This window comes from Leopardus geoffroyi, chromosome A1, assembly GCF_018350155.1.
Source record: "Leopardus geoffroyi isolate Oge1 chromosome A1, O.geoffroyi_Oge1_pat1.0, whole genome shotgun sequence".
Taxonomy (NCBI): Eukaryota; Metazoa; Chordata; class Mammalia; order Carnivora; family Felidae; genus Leopardus; species Leopardus geoffroyi.
In genome coordinates this window covers 12,865,054-12,892,778 of record NC_059326.1, presented here as the reverse complement: position 1 = coordinate 12,892,778, position 27,725 = coordinate 12,865,054, and the positions used below count along the sequence as shown (strand labels likewise).

The 27,725-nt window shown below is 37.0% G+C and overlaps 1 protein-coding gene across 2 annotated transcripts; it reads right to left on the bottom strand.

Annotated features, from left to right (window-relative positions):
- RFC3 (replication factor C subunit 3) lies at positions 1-24,987 on the bottom strand. Of its 2 annotated transcripts, XM_045473749.1 has the most exons (10): positions 24,795-24,987; positions 22,079-22,216; positions 18,630-18,697; positions 16,534-16,631; positions 13,110-13,291; positions 11,956-12,092; positions 11,772-11,870; positions 1,856-1,925; positions 1,751-1,766; positions 1-302 (listed from the first exon to the last, which is right to left on the bottom strand). In XM_045473749.1, exons 1-10 carry the CDS (start codon positions 24,879-24,881, stop codon positions 277-279), a joined length of 921 nt encoding a protein of 306 aa, XP_045329705.1. In that variant the 5' UTR covers positions 24,882-24,987; the 3' UTR covers positions 1-276. The 2 variants fall into 2 exon arrangements, with proteins under 2 accessions (XP_045329705.1, XP_045329698.1); XM_045473742.1 differs by lacking the exon at positions 1,751-1,766.
- Positions 24,988-27,725: the final 2,738 nt, after the last annotated feature.

The following is a 27,725-nucleotide window of genomic DNA, read 5'->3' as shown; positions in this document are numbered from 1 at the left end:
CATGGTTAAGTGAAGTTAGTTTATTTTACCTGCAGCTCTTCCAATATAAAATGGATGTAAATGATGATACTGAGATATATTAGGAAGAATTAAGGATAGCTGTCAAGATGTCAAAACATCATGCCTTCCAATCCATCCTCCATGAACTTCTTATAAAGTGCCATAAATTTGGCTACAAATGCTTCCAAGTGATAAATGGCTTTGCTACCCAGCTGTAGACGATGTTCATAGTAAGCTGCCATCTGGGCCACTTCCCCTTTCAGCTGTCCATCACAATTATGTAAAAGTTCTGAGAGAAGGCCCTGAAAAAAAAGATAACCAGTAATTTAAAAAGTAATCATTAAAAAAATAATAAGCTGAACAAGTTTTATTTCTCATTCAAAAAAGAAGCAAAACCTCAGTATGTTCTTTTTACTTGTGAAATCTCTTTTGTATGTTCTTTTATATGGTAGTTTTCATCCAAAAACAAAAAAATTGCATACCTTTTCCATAATGTAAAATGTGGTAGCTATCAATCATATTCCAAATGCCAAATACTTAATGTATGAGGGTGCAAAGAGAGAAGTAAAAAGATGCTCACTGCAACGTTATTAGTTACAATAATAACGTGTAGCCAACCTAAAGTTCCACCAACAGCACCATATTCAAAAAACTATGATATAGTCCCATAATGAAATTCCATTCATCACTAGAAAGGATAAAAGAAATCCATACTGTCATGAAATATCATCCATGCTACATTATTAAAAAAAAAAACAAACAAACCACAATGCAGAACATTGTGAAGCTTTGTGAAACTATACACACACAGCCATACATATGGGCATATTTCTACGTGACTAGAATACAGGTCTGTTGGAAGTGCTCACCCTTGTAGAAATGGATGGGTAGAACTCACTCTCTTTTATATTTGGCATAATTAGAATTTTTTCTTGTGAGTGTTGCCATATAACTTTAATAAATACAAACAGAACCCCCTGCATTCCCTAACATCTAAATCAGTCAACACACATGGCTTAGACCTACCAGACCAAACCTAAAGCTGTGCCTTACAAAATCTTACAAAGTCTAGACTCTGCCTACTTCTTTAATGTCATTCCCTATGTGCACTAAACTTCACTGTCTGAAATACAGCTGACCCTTAAACAATGTGGGTTTGAACTGTGAGGGTCCACTTGTAAGCACATTTTTTTCAGTTAAGTCCAGTAGTATAAATGTATTTTCCTTATGATTTTAATAAGTTTTTTCTCTAGCTTAGTTTATTGTAAGAATACAGTATATAACACATCTACATAATGTGTTAATCCAGTGTGTTATCAGTAAGGCCTCTGGACAGCAGTAGACTATTAGGAGTCAACTTTTGGGATAGTTAAAAGTAATACACAGATTTTCAACTATGCAGGAGGTCAGGGTCTTAACTACCACATCGTTCAAAGCTTCAAGGTTCAAAGGTTAACAGTACTTGTTCCCCAACTATTTACCCGCTGCCTCTCTTTTAATCTTCCAAGTCTCAGTTTAAACACGCCTTTCTCACAGAAGCCACTGCTGACCTTCCACAGCCCACCTTCCATTATTACCATTTCACCTTCTTACTTCCTTTGTAGCACTTATAACATTCTGAAATCCTTTTGCTTCTTGTTTCCCATTTCACCCCACTAAAATGTATATTTTCTGAAGGCAAGGCCTCACAGGTCTTCCTCAACACTCCCCTAATGGTATCTGGCACACACAGGAAAGGTTCAATAAATACCTGTTGAATTAATGAGCTGGAGAGAAAGAAATGACAATGTGTCTCATTACTGCAAAAGTCCAAATTTCGTGGTTATAAATGGTTCAAGAACTGAAATCGGATTACCTTCATTATAATTTCAGGAGGAATACAATGAGTTAGAAGCTCATAAAGTCTTCCACGGACTTCAAGGAGCCTATATAAAACAAGATAATTAATACTTTGTAATGAAAATAAGACACAATTTTTTCAAGAACATACTGTGCTGTTTTAGTTTATGAATTAATTCCCATACATTTTGTTAAATGGCTTATCATACTTAAGATACACATTTAAGCTTTTCCTAATTTCAGTTCATGTTTCTAAAAGAAAATGTTCAGAACTCATTTAAAGTCAGACATTTATATTCAGTTATTAATTACATCAAAATACCATGAAAGTGCCAGATAAAAATTAAGACTTCAGGAAGAGTGAGGTTTGACATTATTCACACTGCATTTCAACCTACTTTCATGACATATCATGGGAATATGTTTATTTTTCCTCCAGATAGATACCTCGGACATCTAGAAAATGGTCATGAAAAGATAAGACAATCACTAGTTAATTATACAAGAAAAGAGCATACAAGCATGATTCTATATATCATTACATACTACCTCAACTGCAAAGTAAAAAAGCAGTATGGCAAGGAAACAAAGCGGTCCTGTCACAGAAAGGCAGTACAATAGGTCATAGGCAAGCACAGAATCAGATTGTCTAAGTGAATATGAATACTCCAACCTCTGAGCTCTTAATTTTCGGCCCTTCTCATAATAGTTCCAGGAAAGAAAGAATACATATGGCATTTTAAAATGGCAAGAAGGAAATGACAAGTAAAATAAGTACACACAAAACAACTATCTTTCCCCATATATATACTTAGTACCCTAAAGGGAAAACATGTTTTAAAGCTTTTAGTAAAATATTAGTAAGATTTAGGAAGATATTAGTAAATATCACAGATGTTCCATATTTAGATCAGAGAAGTGACTCATCAAAGATTTTCTTTTGCAATACTAGAACACTTCCATTCAAAGCAAGTTTTCATCTTTTTTTTTTTTTAATTTACAACGAAGTTATTTACCATACAGTGTAATAATGATTTCAGGAATAGAATTTAGTGATTCATCACTTACATATAACATCCAGTGCTCATCCCAAAAAGGGTCTTCCTTAATGCCTCTTGCCCATTTAGCCCATCCCCCGACCCAATACCCCAACAACTTTGTTCTCTGTATATGAGTCTCTGATGGTTTGTCTCCCTTGCTCTTTTTGTTATTTTTGCTTCCTTTCTGTTATGTTTACCTGTTTTGTATCTTCCACATATGAGTGAAGTCATATATTAAGCTTAGCATAATACACTCTAGTTCCATCCACACTGTTGCAAATGGCAAGATGTCATTCTTTTTGATCCCAAGTAATATTACATTATAGATATACACCACACTTCTTTATCTATTCATCAGTCAATAGACATATGGGCTTTTTCCATACTTTGGCTATTACCACCAGCACTGCTATAAACTTACCACCAGCACAGCACCCCTGTATTCTTCGAGACAGCGCTCCTGTGTCCTTTGGAGAAAGACCTAGTAGTACAATTGCTGGGTCATAGGGTAGTTCTATTTTTAATTTTTTGAGGAACCTCCATACTGTTCCTTCAGAGTAACTGCACCAGTTTGCATTCCCACCAGCAGAGCAAAAGGATTCCTCTTTCTCCGCATCTTTGACAACTTCTGTTGTTGCCTGAGTTGTTAATTTTAGACATTCTGACAGGTATGAGGTGGTATCTCATTGTGTGGTTTTGATTTGTATTTCCCTGATGATGAGTGAGGTTGTGCATTTTTTCATGTTATGGGTCTGTTAGCCATCTGGACGTCTTCTGTGAAAAAGTGTCTATTCGTGTCTTTTGCTCATTTCTTCACTGGATTATTTGGTGGGTGTTGACTTTGAGAAGTTCTTTACAGATTTTGGATACTAACCCTTTATCTGATATATAATTTGAAATATCTTCTCCCATTCCATCAGTTGTCTTTTAGTTTTGCTAATTGTTTCCTTCACTGTGCAGAAGCTTTTTATCTTAATGAGATAAAGTTCAATAGTTCATTTTTGCTCTTGCTTCCCCTGCCTCCAGAGACATGTCAAGTAAGAAGTTGCTGCAGCCGAGGTCAAAGAGGTTGTTGCCAGCTTTTTCCCCTAGGATTTTGAGGGCTTCCTGTCTTATGTTTAGGTATTTAATCCATTTTGAGTTTATTTTTGCGTATGGTGTAAGAAAGAGGTCCAGGTTCATTCTTCTGCATGTTGCTGTCCAGTTTTCCCAACACCATTTGCTGAAGAGATGTTTTTTTTTTCCACTGGATGTTCTTTCCTGCTTTGTCAAAGACCAGTTAGCCATACGTTTGTGTGTCCATTTCTGGGTTCTCTATTCTGTTCCATTGATCTATGTGTCTGTTTTGTGCCAGTACCATACTGTCTTGATGATTACAGCTCTGTAATACAGCTTAAAGTCCAGAATTGTGATGCCTCCAGCTTTGGCTTTCTTTTTCAGAATTGCTTTCACTATTTGGGGTCTTTTCCGGATCCATACAAATTTTACGACTGTTCTAGCTCCGTGAAGAATGCTGGTGTTATTCTGATAGGGATGCATTGAATATGTAGACTGCTTTCGGTAGTGTCGACATTTTAACAGTATTTGCTCTTCTGATCCATGAGCGTGGAATGTTTTTCCATTTTTTTGTGTCTTCTTCAATTTCTTTCATAAGCTTTCTATAGTTTTCAGTGTATAGGTTTTTCACCTCTTTGGTTAGGTTTATTCCTGAATATTTTATGGTTTTTGGTGCAATTGTAAATGGGATCGCTTCCTTGATTTCTCTTTCTGCAGCTTCATTACTGGTGTATAGAAATGAAACTGATTCCTGTACGTTGACTTTATATCCTGAGACTTTGCTGAATTCATGTTTCAGTTCTAGCAGCTTTTTGGTGGAGTCTTTTGGGTTTTCCAAATAGATTATCATGTCATCTGTGAAAAGTGACAAGTTTGACTTCCTCCTTGCCATTTTGGGTGCCTTTTATTTCTTTGTATTGTCTAATTGCTGAGGCTAGGACTTCCAACGCTACTCTGAGTAAGAGTGGTGACAGTGGACATCCTTGTCACATTCCTGACCTTAGAGGGTACACTCTCAGTTTTTCCCCATAGAGAATATTAGCAGTGGGTCTTTTTGTACATGGCTTTTAGAATCTTGACATATGATCCTTCTATCCCTACTTTCTTGAGGCTTTTTATTAAGGAAGGAAGCTGTATTTTGTCAAATGCTTTCTCTGCCTTTGAGAGGATCATGTGGTTCTTATCCTCTCTTTTATTAATGTGATGTATCACATTGATTTGCAGATATTGAACCAGCCCTGTATCCCTGAAAGAAATTCCACTTGATCATGAAGAATTCTTTTAATGTATTAGTGGATCCAGTTTGCTAGTATCTTGTTGAGAATTTTTGTACCCATGTTCATCAGAGAAATTGGTCTATAGTTCTCCTTTTTAGTGGGGTCTTTGTCTGGTTTTGGAATCAAAGTAATGCTGGCCTCATAGAATGAGTTTATAAGTTATCCTTCCATTTCTATTTTTTGGAACAGCTTCAAAAGAGCAGGTGTTAACACTTCTTTAAACGTTTGGTAGAATTACCCTGGAAAGCCATCCAGCCCTGGACTTTTGTTTGTTGGGAGATTGATAACTGATTCAATTTCTTCCAGATTTGTCCATTTCTTCCAGATTGCTCTATTGGCATATAATTACTCATAATATTCTCTAATTATTATTTGTATTTCTGCAATGTTGGCTGTGATTTTTCCTCTTTCATTCGTTTTTATTTGGGTCCTTTCCTTTTTCCTTTTGATCAAACTAGCTAGGGATTTATCAATTTTCTTAATTATTTCAAAGAACCAGCTCCTGCTTTCATTGATCTTTTCTGCTTTTTTGATTTCAACAGCACTGACTTCAGCTCTAATGATTATTTCCTGTCTTCTGCTGGTTTGGGACTTATTTGCTGTTCTTTTTCCAGCTGTTTTAGGTGTAAGGTTAGGTTGTATACTTGAGACCTTTCTTCCTTCTTTAGGAAGACCCGAATTGCTATATACTTCCCCTTTGTGACTGCCTTGGCTGCATCCCAGAGGTTTTAGGCTGTCATGTTTTCATTTTCACTGGTGTCCGTGTGTTTTTTAATTTCCTCTTTAATTTCTTGGTTAACCCATTTAGTCATTAATAGGGTGTTCTTTAATCTCTAAGTATTCATGATCTTTCCAAATTTTTTCTTGTGGTTGATTTCAAGTTTCATAGCATTGTGGTCTGAAACTATGCAAGGTATACTCGTGATCTTTTTGTATTTGTTGAGGGATGATTTGTGACCCAGTATGTGATCTATTCTGAGAATGTTCCATGGGCACTAGAGAAAATGTGTATTCTGCTGTTTTAGGATGAAATGATCCGAATACACCTGTGAAGTCCATCCAGTCCAGTGTTTCATTCAAAGCCATTGTTTCTTTGATTTTCTGCTTAGATGAAATGTCCATCGCTGTAAGAAGGGTATGGAAATCCCCTATTATAACGGTTATTATCATCAATGAGTTTATGTTTTGATTAATTGATTTATATATTTGGGTGCTTCCACGTTGGGGGCATAAATATCTACAATTGTTAGATCTCTTTGGTGGACAGATCCCTTAATTATGATATAATGCCCTTCTGAATAATAATGCCCTCTTGTTACTGTCTTTATTTTAAAACCTAGTTTACCTGATATAACTATGGCTACATCAGCCTTCTTTAGCCACAAATAGCATGATAGACGGTTCTCCAACCCCTTACTTTCAATCTGTAGATGTCTTAGGTCTAAAATGGGTCTCTTATAAGCAACATATAGATGAGTCTTGTTTTCTTATCCATTCTGATACCCTACGTCTTCTCATTGGAGCATTTAGTCCACTGACATTTAGAGTGAGTACTGAAAGATATTAATTTAGTGCTGTTGTATTGCCTGTAGAGTTGGGTGTTTCTAGTGATGTTCTCTGGTCCTTTCTAGTCTTTGTTGCTTTTGGTCTTTTTTGTCTTGTTTCATCTTTTCTCCACTCAGAGTCCCCCCTTAAAATTTCTTGCAAGGCTGGTTTAGTGGCCACGAACTCCTTTGGTTTCTGTTTGTCTAGGAAACTCACTATCTCTCCTTTTAATTTGAATGACAGCCTTGCTGGTTAAAGAATTCTTGGCTGCATATTTTTCCAGTTCAGCACACTGAATATATCCTGCCACTCCTTTCTGGCCCAAGTTACTGTGGATAAATCTGCTGTGAACCCTATCTGTCTTCCTTTACAGGTTAAGGACTCTTTTCTCCCTTGCTGCTTTCATAATTCTTTCCTTGTCTGTGTATTTTGTGAATTTGACTATGAAATGCCTTGGTGATGGTCGGTTTTTGTTCAATCTAATAGGAGTTCTCTGTGCTTCTTAGATTTGGATGTGTCTTTCCCCAGATTAGGAAAGTTTTCTACTATAATTTGCTCACATTAAACTTCTGCCCCTTTTTCTCTCTCTTCATCATCTAGGACTACTAAGATTTGGACATTATCTCTTTTTTAATAAGTCACTGAGTTCTCTAAATCTTATATTGTTTCCTGTAGAAATGAAACTATGAAGCACTCTATAGTCCATACACTAAGCAGGTAGACAGACCTGTGTTGGACTTTTAGGGGATGTGCCTGGAGGGCACAGCTGGCCTGGGCTTGGTGAAAAGGCTCTGTTTTTCATTAGGTGGTGCTGCTTAGCTTACTGAGCTGGATCAGTGTGATCTGCGTGCACCGTTATGCATGTATGCGGGAGAGGTGGAAATGGCTTTACCCAGCTTTCTAGTCTGACAAAGGAACTTTGTGCTCTCACCAACCCACAATCAAGCACCTCTCCTTTGTCTTGGGCTTCCATCCACTCCCCACCTCCACCTTGTCCATGTCCAACCCATCAGCCTACCAGGCAGCATCTCCCTCCAGAGTTTTATCTCAAATGGGGTTGTGTTTCAAAACCCCACACTTCATAGACCCCTGCGGCTTAGACCCCTGCTGTCTCTCTGGGGGAGGCGCTCGCTGAGCAATGGCTGGGTGGTGAATTACCCCCAGAAAATGTTTGTGCAATCGCACAGTGGTAGAAGTTCAGAGATTATGGCAAATCCCAACACAGAGCCAGTGCCTGGTTTCAACACGCTCAGGTGTCTTTGTCTCAATAGCAGCAAATGTGGGTGCTCTCAGGGGTCCGCTGGGACCACTGCCTGTGGAGAGGCCATATGGCCTCTACCAAATGTTTTCCAAGAAGGGAAACCGCTTCTCCCTGTGTGGCACACGGACCCGTCAGACCCCGCTGCCTGCTCCTGCAGATTTGCCCTTTTTCCTCTCCAGAGCACCACCAGGCATTGAGCTCCAGAATTTCCAACTCTGTGCTCCACTGTTTATAGAATCCTAATGGTATTGAGACCCTCTCCTTCCTTTCTGTCACTGGTTTTAGGGACCAGATTTCTTATTCAGTCACTTGTTAGTGTTTTCACTCTTTCTCTCTCTCCAGCTACTTTCAGGAGAGTGCTTTTCCTGCACTCTCCACCCCTCTTTCCTCTCTCCACAAAAACAGCTCCCTATCCTCTGTGGCTATTCTCTCCCCCAGTTCACTTCTCCACACAGTGTACCTGCCAAGTTCTGTGACTCAAGTTATGCATATTGTTGTGTTAATCCTCAGATCAATTTCCTAGGTATGCAAAATAGTTTGGTGCTGATACAGCTGCATTTCAGAGATAAGACAAACAGAACTTCCATGGTGCTTCGCCATCTTGCCTCATCCCCTCCTCAAAGATTTCTTAAAAGTAGAAGTTCAGACTCTTCTCCAGAGAGCCCAAGAGTATGAAGTTGTATCACAATAAAATAAAGTGGGAAAAAAAACCCAGCATCTTTTGAACATCTGCTATGTGCAAGACACTGTAACAAATTATTTTACTTAAGTCCTCACACTAGCTCTGAGTGGGGGCATTATCTCCCTTTTTTTAGATGAGAAAAAAAAAAGGCTGATAGTTTAAGTAACCTCACAAAGTTGACTATAGAAGAACCATGAATTAAGAACAGATCTGCCTGGATTACTCTCAAATCCATACCCTTCCAATGTTTGCCAAAGTATTTAACTCTTTCCTCTATATGAGACTGACTGCAGTATGCTGTTTATACCTCACAACACCATTCTTTTACTGAAAAGAGAGGTTAGGCTTTCATTTAAACTCATGTCACTGAGGCAGAATTTTAATTCAAGTCTGATTCCAAAGGCCTTGATCCTTCTTGGACATGATAGTATTATCTTTAAAAAAAAAAAAAAAAAAAAAAAGCAGGGGTGCCTGGGTGGCTCAGTCAGTTAAGCATCCAACTTCTTGGTTTCTAGTTTAGGTTCAGGTCATGATCTCACAGTTCATGGGTTCAAGCCCCACATCAGGCTCTGCACTGACAGTGTGGAGCCTGCTTGGGATTCTCTCTCTCTGCCTTCTCTCTCTTTCAAAAATAAATAAGTAAACATGAAAAAAAAAAAAAAAAAGTAACCCTGATTATTAAAGAGTTAAGAAACAGATACAAATGACAGATGGTATTAAACCATTTTAGGGAATCTATACACCCAACCTGACATTAACAGTTGCATGCTCTATCAACAGAGTCAGTCAATAATTAGAATTATTGATATTCTAATAATTATGCATATCATTTATTTCTAAAAAGTTAATTCAGGATGTTTTCCTCTACAACTGTTCTATGCTGTGTGCATTGTGTGCATGTTACATGCATCTTGTCTTAGTCTGAGTTCATTTCTAATATAACTTAGTTTCTTAAAAATGAATATATTCTACAATTTCTTTGTGTCATTATTTCTTGGGGATTGCAAGTGCTAAAGAGTACAAATTCTTCTGTCAGAGAAACATGGTATTATTGAACTGTCTCTGATTCTTAACTGAATGTCTGCAAGTAAGCAATAATCTCCCAAAACAGTTTTCTTACCTATAAAATAAAGATAATAATACTTTTCCACGTAGGACTGCTCTATGAATTAAATGAGATGTCACAGTGTAAGAACATTAATAATTGCTCACTAAAATTAGCTATCAAATTAGAAAACTATGACTCTTCTAAAATAAATCAAATAAGAATCAAGACTGTAAATATCACAGCAAGTCTAATGGGTCAAAAATGAGAAACAATTATTTGGTACTGTGTGGGCCAATAATCAGAATGATACCAGCCCTCCTAGTATTTCTGGTCAACCTGAAAGCTTTGAAATTCAAATTTCTTTTTTGTAGCACAACGAAATCAATTCCTACAACTGTTAGTCTAATCAGGAAATAACAACACCTCTTTTTAAAAAAGTGTATTTGTGAGCTGCCCAAACTTGTTTTGAAAATTGAAAGAGATAGCAGCTGCTAGAAGAATTAAGCAAAGCAATGATCAACTAAAGTCTTAAGAACAAACTAGTAATTATCAAATACTACAACATCTGTACCTAGCTCTCCTAAAATTAGGAAAGTTCTACAACTGCTACTACCAAGTTTTCGTCTTTAAAATCAGAAAACAAGAAAGTCATCTTCAATGCAGAAATATTTTACAAAAGTAAAAGTCTCCTAAAACATGTTTTGAATTTTATCTCTTTTAAGGCTGAGATTACTTCACTGCTTAGCAATATTTTACAAAATGGAATGCACACTTTTTCCTAAAGTAAAGTTTTCTTTTCTGAAGAGACTACTTACAATGTTTGGCACTTCTTAAAAACTATTAAATTCTTCCATTAAAATAAATGAATTATAGGAATTCAAAGCAAACCCTGATGAAATACTAAGAACCCATTATGTATGACTATCCACGAATCTACATGGTGGCCAAAGAGTACATGTTATAATCCTTTTGAAGAATCTTTACAAAAATTAGAATTCATCAGATATATCACCCAAGAGGAGAAACAAGGTATATTTTTCTCACGATTATTTTCACATGAACCAACGAAGCTTAAACTTTAGCAGATGAACACAGTCCAGTGTGTTTCTTAAAGCAATCAACTACCCTCTCTTAAGTCCAGAGATGGTTTCTCAGGTCTGACAGGCATTAAGAACAGGAGACTACACATATCAACGAGCCTTAAAAACCTCTGGGCCTTAAAACTGCCACTCCTGATTTGGAGAAAAGTAGATGGCCCTTCTCAAAGTTGTCATAAATCAAACAATTAATGGCTGACATATTTTCAGTATGAGCCACTACTGAATAATAGACCCACAGAAGTAAATGAAAACAACAGTTCAACAAATATGTTATAAAACACTTCCTAAACACTGGTGGCATATACACAATATCGTTAACAGAGCTTATCATCATACTTGAGCACAGAGTTCATGTATGTTTTCAAACCATTATCACACAATCTTTTTTGCTCTTCATAGCAAAGGCACAAGTATTCCCGGCAGAATAATAACAACAGTATCTTCATTATATAAATGAAAAAGTTAAAACTCGTTAAAATGAAGTTACCTGCTCAAGGGCATAAAAATCAGTAGAGGTATGATTCATAGCCTGGTATCTTTCCAAGATATGATGCATCAATTACAATTATAATATTATTCTTTTCAATATTAGAAAATTAAGCACATTGAGTTATAAATTAAGTCATCTGAGATTCTGAAAGGAAAACTAAAACTGCCAAGATTTGTTTTAATTTATATGTAAGTTCCATATGCAAATGTCAATAGCTTAATAAAAGCCACGTTACTACATACCACCTATTCTGAACCACTAAATTTCTAAAATTAAAATCCTATCTTTTCTTCGAAAGTTTAGTATTCATATTCAAGATTTAACTATAATTCTAAATGGCACTGGTGGTAGTATGAAACAGCTAATCCAAAACTCAGACTATCTGTTCTATTTCTATGATCAAACTTTTATGGTCATTTTTGAGACTACTTACCTTTGTGGAGTCTGCTGACTGACAATAGCATTAGCAGTCTCCCTCAGATACACCTCCCAATCTGTTTCAGGGATTTCTTGATCTGCAGTAAAAGGATATCTACATGATAAAAAGAGAACACAATAAATTATATGGAAGCTTGTGCCCCAAAATGTTTCCTGTGGTAACTGCCCCTTTCACTCACTGTTGCACTCTGCAGGCTTCACACATAAGTAGGGCTTTTCGAAGATTCCTGCAGGACTTCTCTGCAAGTCTATGAGCCAGTTGTGAAGGAAGATTCAGACCTTCCTTCTTACACACAGTAGATAACACGTGACAAATCTACAAAAAAGACAATTAACAAAAACGGGCAATCTATCAGCACACTGAAGCAATTTCTGTTGATAACACCTTTATAGACCCTTGTTATTTATTTTTGTCACTCCCAACCCTAACCCACAGGCTCCTTTAGCAGAAAGCCAGGGGTCAGTCAAGTTGTCAGGAAGAGGCAGCAACTGGTCCTGCCAACTACAGAAAGAGCTGGTTTGAGCTCCAAGTCCTGCCAGCCATCTTGGGGGGCTGGGTGTGTGTGGGGGGGGGTGCTGTGAAAAAACACACAAGGCCTCAGGTCTTTGACAAGGACACTGATCAGGGGCTGCCAAGTAGAGTCTCATAGGCTGAATTCTGCGTGACTCGGGGGGGTATTACTTGCATGCCCTAAGAAGCGAATAGTGCCCACAGGAGTGGTGTAACCTGGTGGTCCCTTTTAACTATATTACTCTCAAAATTTTTATATGTGAAACTTCTAATAAAGTTACTTCACCACTTTGCAACTAACACAAGGTGACATATTATCCCTACTTTGCATAAAATCACCCCAAATCTATTAACAGCAGGAAAGCTGCTTATTGTGAGAAATTTGCATTTTTACTTTATAAGTATTAAGAAAAGAAATCTATCTCAAGTCTCCTCCAAAGCCAATTAAATCAGCTTGAGGTAGAATAACTAAATAACTAGAATAACTAAAAAACTAGCCCTTAACTAGTTTAGTGAAATTCATACCTACTTAAGGTAAAAAATGACTTAAAAGGAAGAACTTCTTAAATATTGATGGCATATATGCAATATTATTCTTAATAAGAGTTTATAATCATATTTTCTATGTATTAGTGATATCTGGTATTTAATGCCATACATATTCATTTATATATCTACTACAGGTTAGTATCCAGGCCATAGCTGTTCCTGAATCACTAATACATTTCACTATGTTTTTACGAAACAAACATGACAAAGATATACACGCAGTACTCAGAGAATCTGAAATGAATGACTTCTGAAAACTTTCACTTGACTTACATCTTCAATGCTGGGAGCAGGCACACGAACCGCCAGGCACCTACTACGAATAGGTGGTATCACTTTAGATGTAGAATTGCAACACAAGATCAATCTGCAAGTGGACATATACTTTTCCATGGTTCTACGCAAAGCATGTTGAGCGTCTTTGGTGAGTTTGTCAACCTCTGTCAGTAATACCACTAGTCAAGGAAAAAGAAAACAAATTTTAACTTGAGAATCTATCTCCTTCTCTTCCTTCTCATTATTTGGAGTGAAATTCTAAATAAGAAGTCTGATATACTACTCTTCCTTTTGGCAAGGACATATAAAAGTCTCAGGTATGGTGAGAATAATTTATTTTATTTATTTATTTTTAAGTTTATTTTGAGAGAGAGAGCCAGACTTCATAAACGCAGAAGAAGCGCATAGAGAGAGAGAAAGACTCCCAAGAAGGCTCTGCACTGACCCAGGGCTCAATCCCACAAACTGTGAGATCATGACCTGAGCTGAAATCAAGAATCAGGCGCTAACAGCATGGAATCTACTTGGAATCCTCTCTCTCTCTCCCTCTGCTCCTCCCTTGCTTGTGCTCACTCTCTCTCAAAATAAAAAAATAAACATTTAAAGAAAAGATGTTAAAAGAAAATTCCAATCACACTTAAGAAACACTAGGCTAAAATGAAGTTAAAGATGTTACTTTTTTGTAGAATTCACTGCAGTCTTTATTATATTTATATGAACCAAAACTCACTAAGACAGAGAGGTACTAGGCTGTACTTCCCCAAAATATTTTATCTCAGAAGCACATTTCTGGGGAACACTTTAAATCTTATCATGCCTAAGAATATACTTTGGAAAATACTGATGCAAGAAACAGAGCCAAAAAGAATAAAGACAGCTGGTCACATGTACTGTGAGATTCCACCGAGCCATAATAAAGGATTGACTTTAAAGTGTTTCAGGAATACTATGCAGCTAGACCTGAATGCAACTATTTATTGTATTTTTCATCATATTAAGTTATTTCTAGAAGATGGCAGTGGTAGCAGTGTAGATTTGAATCTCTCCCACAAAAGTAGAAAGATTCCAAGACCAAAGACTCATGGACAACATTTATACCAAAACAAAGTGATAGGTTTTACCTAAGAACTCCCCAATATGAGCAAATGAGAACAAGCAACTATGTGTGGGAGGGTGGCAAGAATGTACCATGTTTCTGACAGCCTTTGGTACAGAACCCAAATCCAGGTACCTGTAAGAACACACTGAAGTATAATGGGACAATTTGAGAACAGCACCCACAGGGTTCAATTTATGGGTTAAAGCAAAGGAACCTGGATGCAACAAGGTTTGACAAGAACAGAACACTGAAAACAAAATGAAGTTCCCTTCCAAGACAATCCTTCACAGTGAGGAGAAATTCTAGAGATAGAATCCAAATGGAATAGGACAGGAAAAATAGAAACAAGGAGACTGATCCCAAAATCTAACAAATAGCACCTAACATAAAGTACTACAGACCAAACGATACAAAAATAAGTCCTTGGCAGGCAGAAAACAGCAGCATATTTTAAAAATTAACACATCATGACCAAGTGAGGTTTACTCTAGAAATAGAGCAATTTCACTAGAAGAGCCAATAATATAATCTACCTGACCAACAGAGCTAAAAAGAAAAATCTTAATACCACATTCACGGATGCAGAAACAGCATTTAAAAAAATTTAATACACATTCACATTAGGAACACTCAATAAAATACAAACTGATGCTTACTTTCTTATTTCTTACTATGTTCAAATAGATACAGGGATGCCTGAGTGGCTCAGTCGGGTAAGTGTCCAATTCTTGATTTCGGCTCAAGTCATGATCTCATGGTTCGTGAGTTAGAGCCCTACGTTGGGCTCTGTGCTTACAGTGCGGAGCCGGCTTGGGATCCTTCCTCTTCTCTCTCTGCCCCTCCTCCACTCAAGTATGCGTGTGCACATGCATGAGTGTGCTCTCTCCCTTTCTCTCCCTCTCAAAAATAAATAAATAAGCTTAAAAAAAAAAAAATAGATACACCTCAGGCCAAACTCCAGCAACTAAATGGGGAAACCCTAAGGCTCTCCTTCCAAAGTCATGACAAGGATGTCCACTATCTTTAGTACTATTAAACACTATACTCGAGGTATTAGTAAACATAATTAGGTAAGAAAGAATGTTGAAAGCCATACAAATTGGAAAGGGAAAAAATTATCTCTATTCAGAGATGATATAAATATGTATCTGAAAACTCAAAAGAAACCATGGAAAGGCTATTACAAACAATACAACAATGAATATAGTAAAACATAAAATTAAGATATAAACATCATAGCTATCACATATAACAAAAGTTAGAAAACGTAAGACTCCATTTACAGTAGCAAAAAATAGATAAATGTAAATTTATTCTGAAATACAGTGAACTAAGGAAGATAAAAACCAGCTGAAATATGCATAGGCAATTCACAAAACAGTAAAATGAGCAACAAACAAAAGAAAAAAATTATCATACTAACTTAAAGAAAAAACAAATACAATTTATTTTCTCCATTCAAACTGATAAAGGTTAAAAATAATTGACCACAATGGTGATAAATGTCAAGGAATAATGGCACTCCCAAACACTTCAGATGGTAGTATAAATCGACCTTTTGAATGAAGAATTTAGCAAAATGTATCAAAGGCATTAAATTCTGGCATATGTATTATCACAAAATCTTCTATGAGAATGTACACATACATGTGCATACAGGTAATACCGGAAAGTAATGACAAAAATGTTAACAGTAATTGTCTCTGGATGGCAAAATTATACCTGATTTTGTTTAATATTTGATAATAAACATGTAATTTTGGTCCTAGGAACAGTTATGCTTTTTTTTTAAATGTTTATTTTTGAGAAAGAGAAAGACAGAGTGTGAGCAGGGGAGGGGCAAAGAGAGAAGGAGACACAGAATCTGAAGCAGGCTCCAGGCTCTGAACTGTCAGCACAGAGCCCAACGCGGGGCTCAAACCCATGAACCGCGAGATCATGACCTGAGCCGAAGTCAGACGCTTAACCAATTGAGCCACCCAGGTGCCCCAGAATAGTTCTGCTTAAATCATGTTATTTCTTATTTTAAATAAAGTGTTTTCATTACTCATCTAGTTCTAAAATAACAAATGAGTGGCATAAATTGTCCTCTTTCCATCAAAATTCAATTCCATTAGGCTACAACCTCCCATGAGCAGACAGATCATACCTATCTTACTCACTTTTATGTCCAAAACTAAGAGAACATTAATGCTCAGCATAGAACAGGTTAATAAATATTCGCTACATAGATGGAATTTATGTTTCCCCACTACATTTTCCCTTATACTCACTATGTACCAGGTCAGTGTTCACCTTAAAAGAAATATGTTTATCACATACCTTTAAAATCTCTTTGAGAGTTTGTTTCAAGTTGCTGTGATTGTGCCACTGTTTTCAACATCTCTTGAATTACTACCCGGTCACTATTTCCAGCATCACTATATAATACAAAAATAATGGTGAGTATAGACTTAGGTATTTAGAAAGTATTATCCCTTTAATCTGTTATTATAAGAAAAACATTGAAGATTTTAAGTGGTTAAAATATTAATCAAAATTATTCACACCTAATTACATTCACAAAACTTTCAAAGTGAAATAGTTCAGGGTCATTAAAATAACAATATTCCAATATTCAATTACAATATGATAGATAACACTGAAAACGGTAAACATGTTCTTATATTAAGTTTATTGTTACTTAAAAAAAAGAGCAACAACTGGGGCACCTAGGTGGCTCAGTGGGTTGTGTGTCCAACTTCAGCTCAGGTCATGATCTCACGGTTCACAAGTTCAAGCCCCGTGCTGACAGCTCAGAACCTAGAGCCTGCTGCAGATTGTCTCTTTCTCTCTCTCTCTCTCTCTCTCTCTCTGTCCCTCCGCCACTCGTGCTCTGTCTCCCTCTCAAAAATAAACATTAAAAAACAAAAAGCAATAACTAATACCTGAGTTTATCAAATACTTTAATACTTCTGTACCGACTATAGTTAGTATCTAGTTACAGCTAATTTCTCAATCATCTGTAGTCACTCAAAATGTAAAAATAACTCTGAAACAAAAACTTAACCTCCATGCCTCTTCTCCACCCAAATAGTAAAGGTCTGAGAGAGAACAAGCTTAGACAAGTCTGCTCCCAGCACTAGCATGGAGCTGATTCAGGGTCTTGGCAAGATGATGAGACAAGCAAATGGAATTTAAGATAGTCAGAACTCTGTAAACTACTGACTTATGATAAGCATTATCTGTCATTTACACCTACATTATTGCTTTAGCACCTAAGTCCTGCACCTCACAAACCAACATAAAGTCACCTAGTTAATTTAGGCTGTCAATTTCAAACACGTGAAAAACAATCAGCTCAATCTCTAATGGACTACTCTTGCCACAGAAGAACTCAAGATGAGAAACAGAGCAAAAAAATCAGCTTTAGTTTATTTTCCCAAATAGCCATCAACTCTTTCTTAATTCACTAATATTGTATCAATATGCCTCAAGTGTCTCTTATGATCATTTCCTAGTCAAGAATCAAAAACATTTCCCTCTGTCTATGAAATTACCATTTTTCCCTACTTTTCTAATCAGACCCTTTCTCACCAGTCATATTTCTCTTAATTTTCTTGGACACATCTAAGGAAAGTAATAATGCCTAAGCTGTTTTGAAAACTACATATAATTATCCATGTAAAGTAACAGTGCCTGTTACTGAATACATATTAGCTTATAACTATATTCCTCCTGCTCCATTCAATCTTGATATAGATGTTCATCCTCATCTCTGTGCCACTGCCCAAAAAGGTTGCCTTTGCCTGAAGATGTCCTTGATTTTCTTCTCCTTCAAGAACATACCAGGCCCCAGACAAAACTGAAGCTTTACTCAACTTTGCTCCCAAGACAATCACTTCTACACTATTAAGCAGTACTACACTGCCATGGCATGAGTTTTCAATGTGTCTCCCAACAGGAGCCTAATCTTTGATTAAGTCATGATAAATAATATAGACATTGGTTGATGGGCTATTATAACACACTTTAATCAAGAAACTGAAACAAAGGAGAGGCAAAAAAAAAGATTTGGTAATCCAAAATATATCCTGAAATATTCACTCCAGACATTACGCACTTTTTAGCCATACTTTATTTTGCTATCAGTTCTGCTTGAGCCAACAGAACAAAAATTTAATGACTATGAAATGTACTTTGTATAAAACACTGAGTTCTATAGAGCAAGAAAACTTAATTATTAAACTTATTTGACTCAGAAGTCAGAGAAAAGGGGAAATGGAAAGGTTCTAGTCTCCCTATTTCACAGTGGGCATCTTTACTTTTACCTATTGTACATATGGTGTTTCCACACATGATTCTATTTCAAGAATGGGTTTAACTCTTAAAAAAAAAAAAAAGAAGAAAAGACTTGTTTCTATATAGTAGAAACCTACCTGGGATTAACTTCAAGGTGATAATTGCTCGCAATAGTGCTAATTTCAATTTTCTTTTTAGATGGAGTCTGTGGACAAAGAAAATAAATGTTCTGAATGTGTAATTACTGGCTATTTCTCCTCTTTTCTCTGTTTCACTGTTTGTTTTCAAAACAATTTATTCTTAATAAAAAAAACTTCAGATAACCACCAAGAATATTTTAACTTCATTAACCCCATTTTTTTCTCTATGTGCAGATGAACGTATTTCTATATAAATTGGGTCATATCACACATCCTGTTTTCTACTTTTCCCTCTATCTCCAGAAATCTACAAACCATCTCATTATGAGTGATCATCCCTGTAAACAGTCTGCATATGTCCTTACATAGACTTCCATAACACACAAAAATAAACACATAGATATGTATCTATTTATATATATATTTAATATATTTCTATAGAGTGTGTTTCTTGTAAAAAAGTTATAAAAAAAAAAAGTCAATCATACCCATTTCTCTGTGTTTTACTTTTCCTAGTTAACAATGCATCTACACAATTCCCCTCAGATACTGGTGTAGGTTAGTTGCATATGACCTATAACATGGATGTCCCAAAGCCAATCATACTGATGGGCATTTTGCTTCTTGCTTTTTGACATCCCAAACTATCCCACAATTATCATCCTTCTCCATACATCTATCATGTACTGACTTCATTTCTATGCAATAGATTCCCAATAAAGGATTTGCTGGATTGAAGGGGACACATTTTCTAAATTTTTATGTGTATGTATGTATGTATGTATGTATGTATGTATGTATGTATATATGTATAATCAGCCTATGTCCCCCCCAAAAAATCTAACAATTCAGTTTTCCACTAGCAACAAATACTCTTGCCCAACATTCCCTTCTGGATATATCATGCCTTTAAGTTCTGCCAATTTGATAACAGACTCACTGCTTCTCTTTAACTATCAAAAATGACAAACATCTGGGGCGCCTGGGTGGCGCAGTCGGTTGAGCGTCCGACTTCAGCCAGGTCACGATCTCGCGGTCCGTGAGTTCGAGCCCCGCGTCGGGCTCTGGGCTGATGGCTCAGAGCCTGGAGCCTGTTTCCGATTCTGTGTCTCCCTCTCTCTCTGCCCCTCCCCTGTTCATGCTCTGTCTCTCTCTGTCCCAAAAATAAATAAACGTTGAAAAAAAAAAAAAAATGACAAACATCTTTACACACATTTATTGGTCATTTATATTTCTCTCTTACAACTTTTATTCAGTTTTTTTACCAAGTTGTCTTTCATTGTCAATTTGTAAAATCTTTTATCTAACACATTCCTTTCAACTATTTTTTGACAATCATTTGTTTTTCTACTGATTCTATGTACATTATATTCTATAATAGGAACATAAATTTCATATACATCCAAGTACATATTTCTTTTTTTCTATCACTTCCTTATTTAAAAACTTTTTTTAACGTCTATTTTTGAGAGAAAGAGACAGAGTGCAAGCAGGGGAGGGTCAGACAGAAAAGGAGACACAGAATCCAAAGCAGGCTCCAGGTTCTGAGCTGTCAGCATGGAGCCCGTTACTGCTCGAACTCACAAACTATAGGATCATCACCCAAACCAAAGTCACTTAACCAACTGAGCCATCCAGGTGCCCCTGCCCCTTCCATCTTTTCTATTAAAAGGTATTCTCGACCTACAGGCTGCTCATATAGTCTAAGAAATTTAGTGCTTCATTTTAACATTTAAGTTTTTAATTCGTCTGGAACTCATCTCTGTAAATTATGAATCATAGGGACTCAACTTTATTTTCTTCAGAGTAGATAACTAGTCATGCTAGCACACCTTGGTAACTCAGGTTTTTAATACTGATTTGAAATAGATTTTCCATCGTATTTCTGGGCTCTCTAATAAGTTCCACTGATCAAATTCTCTATTCCCATGCCAATATACTATTGTTTTGGTTAAAACAGCCTTACAATATGATTTAATATCTCATAACACAAGTTCCACTTCACAAATCTTTTTTGTATGGTCTCAGAAAGGTATTCTTTCATATGTACTTTCAGATCATTTCATGAAATTAAAAAAACAAGTTGGATTTTAATTCTAACTTCACTGAAATTTATACTATAACTTGGGGAAAACAGATATTTTAAAATATTAAGCCTCCTACCTGAGAACTTGCTGGATCTTTCCATTTGATCAGCTTTTTTTTCCCTTTTATAAGGTATTACAGTTTTCTTCCTACAGATCCCACACCTTTCTTGTTAAATTTGTCCCTGAATATTTTATAAGAGTTCCCACCAGGATGTACAAGCCACCTTAAACTCAATGTGTCTAACACAAGCTCATCAATATTAGCTCAAAATCAATTTATCTTCCTAAAGATTCTATTAATAGCACTACTTACCATCCAGTCACTCAGCATTCATTTCTTCAGTGCCTAATATGTACAAGATGCTACACCACGGGCTATGAAGGATATAAAAATGAGTAGGACGTGTTCCCTGCATAACTTCAAAACAAATACAATCTTCTCAAAAAAAAAAAAAAAAATGTATGATAAACTAGAATGAAGGCAAAACAAAGTAAGTACTAAAAAGTATAAGCTATGGGTTAAAAAAGGAAAAACTAGGGGTGCGTGGGTGGCTCAGTCAGTTAAGCATCAGACTCTTGATTTCGGCTCAGGTCATGATCTCATGATTCATGGCTTCAAGCCCCGTACTGGGCTCTGCGCTGACAGTGCAGAGCCTGCTTGGAATTCTCTCTCTCTGCCACTCCCCTGATCGCGCTTTCTTTCTCTCTCAAAATAAATAAATAAGCTTTAAAAAAAAAAACTTAAACAACAACAAAAAAAAGGAAAAACTAATTCTAATGGGGTTGGAGAAGGGCACACCAAGAGAAGGTAATTTCAACTAAATCTCAACCACTGTCTATAAGAAGAGTATGAAAACGCACTGCGTGGTACAGGCTGGAAAGCTCAGCCAAGATAAATCATAGGAATTCTCTGAACATCCCAGAGCTTCATGATTCCTTGTCTAATCAGTCAGCTGTCTAATCTTTACCAAGTTGCCTGATTCCACATTTAAAATTTTTCTCAAAATCATTGTTTTTCCAAATCCATTATTGCTCTCGGAATAATGAACTGTAGAGACTTGAGTGCCAGTTTCAGCTGAGGTACTGATTTGCTAGATAATGTAAAATAAATTCCACTGCCTACATTTTACCCCAAATCTCTGGTTGCTCATATTTCCTCTCGAACATCACTGACTTTGTTCTGGTTTTAACAGCTAGGTCTATAAATCAGTAGCTCTCAATCCTGTGCATGTGGGTTATCTGTGAAATTCTTATTTAAATCACACATTGGGCAGCAATGGACAGAGCCATGGGAATATATATGATAAGACTGGAAATCCCTCCTATAAATATTTGGAGGCCTCAAAGCAAAATGCTTACTGTGATGGTCTGATGTTCAATTCTCAATTTTTCCACTCCAACACCATAAAGTTCACGTAGAATACACATAATCCTTGTCTTTTTTCCAGCACCTGATGGTCCATACACTAAGAGATGAGGAAAATCACCACACTGCACCTGGGGGGAGGAAAAAAAAGAGGCATTTTCCCTAGTCAAACAACTGCTCTAGAGAGAATTAAACTACTTTTTAGGTATCAAATATTTTGTGTCTCCACTTATGAAACTTCAAAAATATGTATGTATGAGCCTATATAGAGACTTTTATATTTATTTATTTTTATTTATTTCCTTTTTTCTGAGAGAGAGAGAGACAGAGCACAAGTGGGGGAGGGTCAGAGAGAGAGGGAGACACAGAATCTGAAGCAGGCTCCAGGCTTTCAAAAACTCCTAGAAAACTTCTTAAAATAAAAAACTGATTACTGGACCCCATCCATGAGATTAAGATTCAGTAACTAAGAAATGATGCCTGACTTACTTTGGGCTATAGTCTCTTTTTTAAGAATTGAATGTATGTGGTTTATTTGAAAAATAAAGGAAAACTTTGTAGGGGAATAAGAAAGCAAAGCAAGGAAAGGAAGGCAGCCAATGAACGCATTATCTGCTTAACCACTCTGGGCATCTGCGGTTTAATCCTGCTGGGGATACTCTTGAAGCCAGTGTAAAAAAAAAAAACACCACAATAGGGGCGCCTGGGTGGCTCAGTCAGTTAAGCATCTGACTCAGGTCATGATGTCACCGCTCGTGGGTTTGAGCCCACATCAGGCTCTATGCTAACAGCTCAGAGCCTGGAGCCTGCTTAGGATTCTGTGTCTCCCTCTCTCTCAGCCCCTCCCTAGCTCTCTTTCTCTCAAAAATAAACAAACATTGAAAAAAAATTTTTTTTAAAGAAAAAACACACCACAACGTTAACCCACCCAAGAAGTGGGGAAGCTGGAGTACAATACGCTCTCTCTCATCAATCCTTTGATGCAACTTGCTTGGGAAAGTGGTTCAGATTAAGGAAGAGCATCAATTACCAGGCATTTCAAGTCTGCTTAGGAGTGTCAGCAAAAGAAAGCCTTCAAGAAGCACAGATCCTGGAAGCTGGAAGTCAATCTGTGTGCATTTATAAGTCAAGAGCAATGGGATGGAGAAGGGCACTGACAGTGCTGCAACAGAGTACAAGACTGTGCTTTTAAAAAACTTCCCAGGTGACCCTGGTGATCAGTCACGTTTGGGAGTCAGTGCTATGAAGGCTAAAAAAAAAAAAAAAAAAAAAAAAAAAAAAAAAAACACAACACTGAGAACACAGGTCTTAACCTCAGGGGCATAAAATTTTGTGACAGAAGTTTCTAAGTAAGCATTATAGAAAAAAATGAAATAAGTATCTTAACAGAAAAGCTTATTGGGGTGAATTTTAGTACTTTGGAAACTCATCTATGTCTCGCACTGAAAAAAAAACTATCAAGGAAAGGAACTATTCACCTGAAACAGTGCCTGGAAAATAGCAGGTGCTTCACAAATACCTGTTGCCTTTGCTTTTTAAACTCCATCTAGCCAAAAATTAAGGGTATGCTTTAAATGTTCCAGTTTTACTAAATTGTAGATTCAACAGTAAAACAGTTGGACAGTTTTTGAAAGCAAATCTATAAACATCCGAGAGCAGTATATTAAATTTTTGTCCAAAATATTTACTCCAAATTCTGTATAACAAAAAGACAGCCATAGAAAATAAAAGGTGTCGTTTGCCTAAGAAAATCAAAGTGAAAGCTATGGTGAGAAAATGCAATTTGTCTAGAAATGGAAGTATAGAGCTGTATACAGCTGTAATAGAGCTTAAACTACTATAGATGGAATACCAATAATTAAAAAAAGGAAAAAAAAAACCTTCAATCTCACAACACTATCAACTTTTCCAATGACTCTGAATAAGGATAGAGTTCTTTTTTGTTTTCATTATTTCTCATTTTTTTAAGTACTTACCAAATAGTACCTGTAACAGAAAAAAGGTGGGTACTGAAGAACCTGAGAGCTGAGCAAAACACTTCCATTAGCATATGGTACTACTCGGTTCTAAAAAGGAGTGAATAAATAGCTTACACAGACACTAGATTTTTCTCAAGACCCTTCTCCCCTCTCCATTTCCTAAAATATTCAGTTTGTTTCTCAGAAAACATTGCCATTCGACACTTATACCAACTACAACACGAAAATACACATCAGGATGGAGATAAGAAAAAAAAATCTTCTATTAGGAATTACACTCAAGGATAATACAACCTTTTAAAATTAGAAATGACCTCTGAAATTAATAAATCAAACACCCTCCTGTTTATAAATAAGGGAAATGACACCAAGAAATTTTAAGTTACCCTGTTAAAAAGTAAAGTCAGATGATGTCACTTCTCTGCCCTAAACCTTCCATGGCTTCCGATCTCACCCTATAAGGAAGGACTTACTGGATCTGCACCTCCCCCCGCCCCTCCCTCTGCCCACTATTATCCAGCTACACTGGCCTTCTTGAGGTTCCTAGAATAGGCCGGACACACTCCTGCCTCAAGGAATCTGCATTTGCTGTTGCAAGTGCACTCTTCCCTCATTTTCCTCTATTTCAATGCTTTCTCACTTCAGGGCCTACCACTCCTTAGGGGCTTGAAACTCCCGAGATGGGGGCCTACCTTCTCCCCGCTCTCCCTGCCCCGTTACGCGGACTCACCAGGTTGCGCAGCTGGGCCGCCTGCTCCTTGTGATAGTCCAGCCGTCCCAAAGAGCAGGGACGGTACTTGTCCACCCAGAGGCTCATGCCAGCTCGAATTCCCGGGGTCGGCCGCTTGAAAATCCCGCGCGCGGGCGCTCTCTCGGTCCGCAAGCAGAGAGTTCTCCCGCGAACTCCAAATCTCGCGACGTCACTTCCAGTCCCGGTCGCTTACGAGACCAAAGAACTAAAGACTACGGAAGCTGGGTCGGGACAGTACTAGCCGCAGTGTTGGTGCCGTCTGGTCAATGATGTTCATTGTCTTATTAATCATTTTTTTGTGTTGTTCTTACTCTATGATAGTCCAAAAATTACCAAACAAATTTGGAAATTCGGCTCCGGGCTTCAAATACAGATACTCAGAGGAGCCATGTTCCCTGATTAATGTCGTTCATTCGTTCGTCCACTCATTCGTTTTACAGAAACCTGAAGAATAAATACTGCGTTGGGCCCTGTTCCCGGTACTAGAATATATAAGACCTTGGTCAGTTCTCACTGGGTAGGCTCTCAATAAAGCTGTTTAAGACAAATTGCTAAAATTAAAATCTAATCTTCACTACCTTTCCTTACTTCAATTCCTCAAGAGTCTTACTGGGTTGAAAGCAAGAGAATCAAAAGGCCACAAAAAACTACAGAAGTGTGCCCTGTAGAAGAGACAATATGACATTAGTATGTTATTTTAAGTCCAGAATGTTTGTAGAACCTTCTGATTAAAATGAGAATAACGGGTGCCCAGGTGGCTCAGTAGGTTAAGCCAGTGGACTCATCAGTCTGTGGGTTCCAGCCCCACGTGAGACTCTGTGCTGACAGCTCCAGAGCCTGAAGCCTGCTTCTGATTCTGTGTGTCCCTTCCTCTCTGCCCCTCCCCTGCTTGCACTCTCTCTCTCTCTCTCTCTCTCTCTCTCTCTTAAAAATAAACATTAAAAAAAAATTTTTTTTAATGAGAATAATGTGAAACCCTTGGGAAAATATTCTGCAGAGCAAGCCTATGTAAAACTTTCATTGTGCCTCTCAAACTGCACTCTCGAATGCACCCTTCTAGTTGTACATAAAATTGGTTGTTTAATTTATACTTTTATATATTGTTATAAATATTTGCTGTCATTAGGTTGCAAGTTCTTACAAGACAGGTATTGATTTCCAAATATGTCTTATAACCTATCAAAGTACCCCCTCTCATTCACTTACTAAACAATTTATTGTGGTCTATGAGTCGTCATATTTACTGAGTTATTTCTATGGGCAAAACATTATTGGGCACAATCAGTAGTACAACCAACTATAAGATATAGTCCCTATTCTAAAGAAACTTTCTGAAACAAGCTCCAGGGGGCTTCAACCTCTGGGCCTTTGAACTTACTATTTCCTCTTCGTGGACCACTTTTGTCTAAGTCTCAACAGAGATGGGTCTCTCACCTCTCTCAGGGTATTTGCTCAAAGTCATCTCTTCAGTGAGGCCTCCTTGGCCATTCTATTTAATACTATGAAACTTTCCATATTCCCTATGTTACTATGTTGAATCAGAATGGAGGGGGGAAAATGTTTGAAATTAGAAGGTAAAAGAACTCGGAGGCAAAGATATTGAATTGTCACCTATGTGGGTAATATAATCCTCAAAAAATAATAATGGAAATAATTACTCAGAGGAAGAAGGTGAACCAGGTGCTGAAATGATCAGTAAACTGATAAGAATGACCCTGAGCATGACAGACAACTTCAAATACAAGGAAGGGTAATAGAGAGTGGAGTTTGAAGACATGTAGACACATGTTTCAAAGTTGCCAGAGGCTATAAGGAAGGAGAAATGGTGTGAAGAGAACAATACATAAGAAAGACACTTAGCTCACTTAGGATTGTCAGATTTCATAACTTAAAAATACACAAAGCCCAGTTAAATTTGAATTTCAGATAATTGTCACTAAATATCACTGCAAATAATATTTAGTACTACTAAATATTACATAAATATTTCATAGGCATATGTATACAAAAAATATTCATTGTTTATCTGAAATTACAATCTAATTGTGTGTCCTGTATTTTATCTGGCAATCCTAGACTCTTGAATATATGGGAAGTGAGGGAGGGCTGGGAGGAAATAGGATCCTCAAGGGAGAGCCAGAAAATGAAAAATATGTTCAGAGAAGAGGTTATACATATTAATCAGTGGCCGGCAAACAATAGCTTCAACAGCTCAATGACTCAGCTTCCTCAGCCCTAAAATAGGGTTGATGAAACCTGCTTTATTTACACGGTTCATCTGAGGATTAAGTGAGGTAATGTAAGCAGCAACCACATCAAAGGTACTCAATAAATAGAGGTTATATTTAATTGAGAAAAGACATTTACGGTGATACAGGGTAAGGGGGCTTGAATACAGAGATGGTTAAGAACACACCAAGTTTAAATTTGCACTGAGCTCATCCAAATTAAAATGATAAAGCAGTCATCTTTTACCTGTAACTAAGGGCTAGGCAAAACCAACCTAAACTTGTAGAGATGCTCAAGATGAAGGAATGAGTTACCTGGGCTTTTCTGCCCCTAACCCTTGGCAGTTTATCCCAATGCACCTCTCTGGAGCAAACTTATACTTGGATGTTGCCAGAATCAGAAGTAAGGTATTTTTATAGGCTGGATCTAATTTTGTTTCTTTAAAAAGAAGTAATGAAGCAGATATGTCATGATCTCAAGAGGTCTAGAGAGGAGTCAAGGAGTGTGTGTAATTTTACTTCCTCTAAAGATATATTATCACTTTGACTTCACATGTTTGTGAGTTTTCTCTTTCATATATCTGAATAGATCTGGATCTTCCTTTGCAGAGGGCATACCCAGCAAATTTTTCTGGCAACCTTGCCCCTATCTTAAAGTGAGAGTGTTCTGGTCCTTTATACT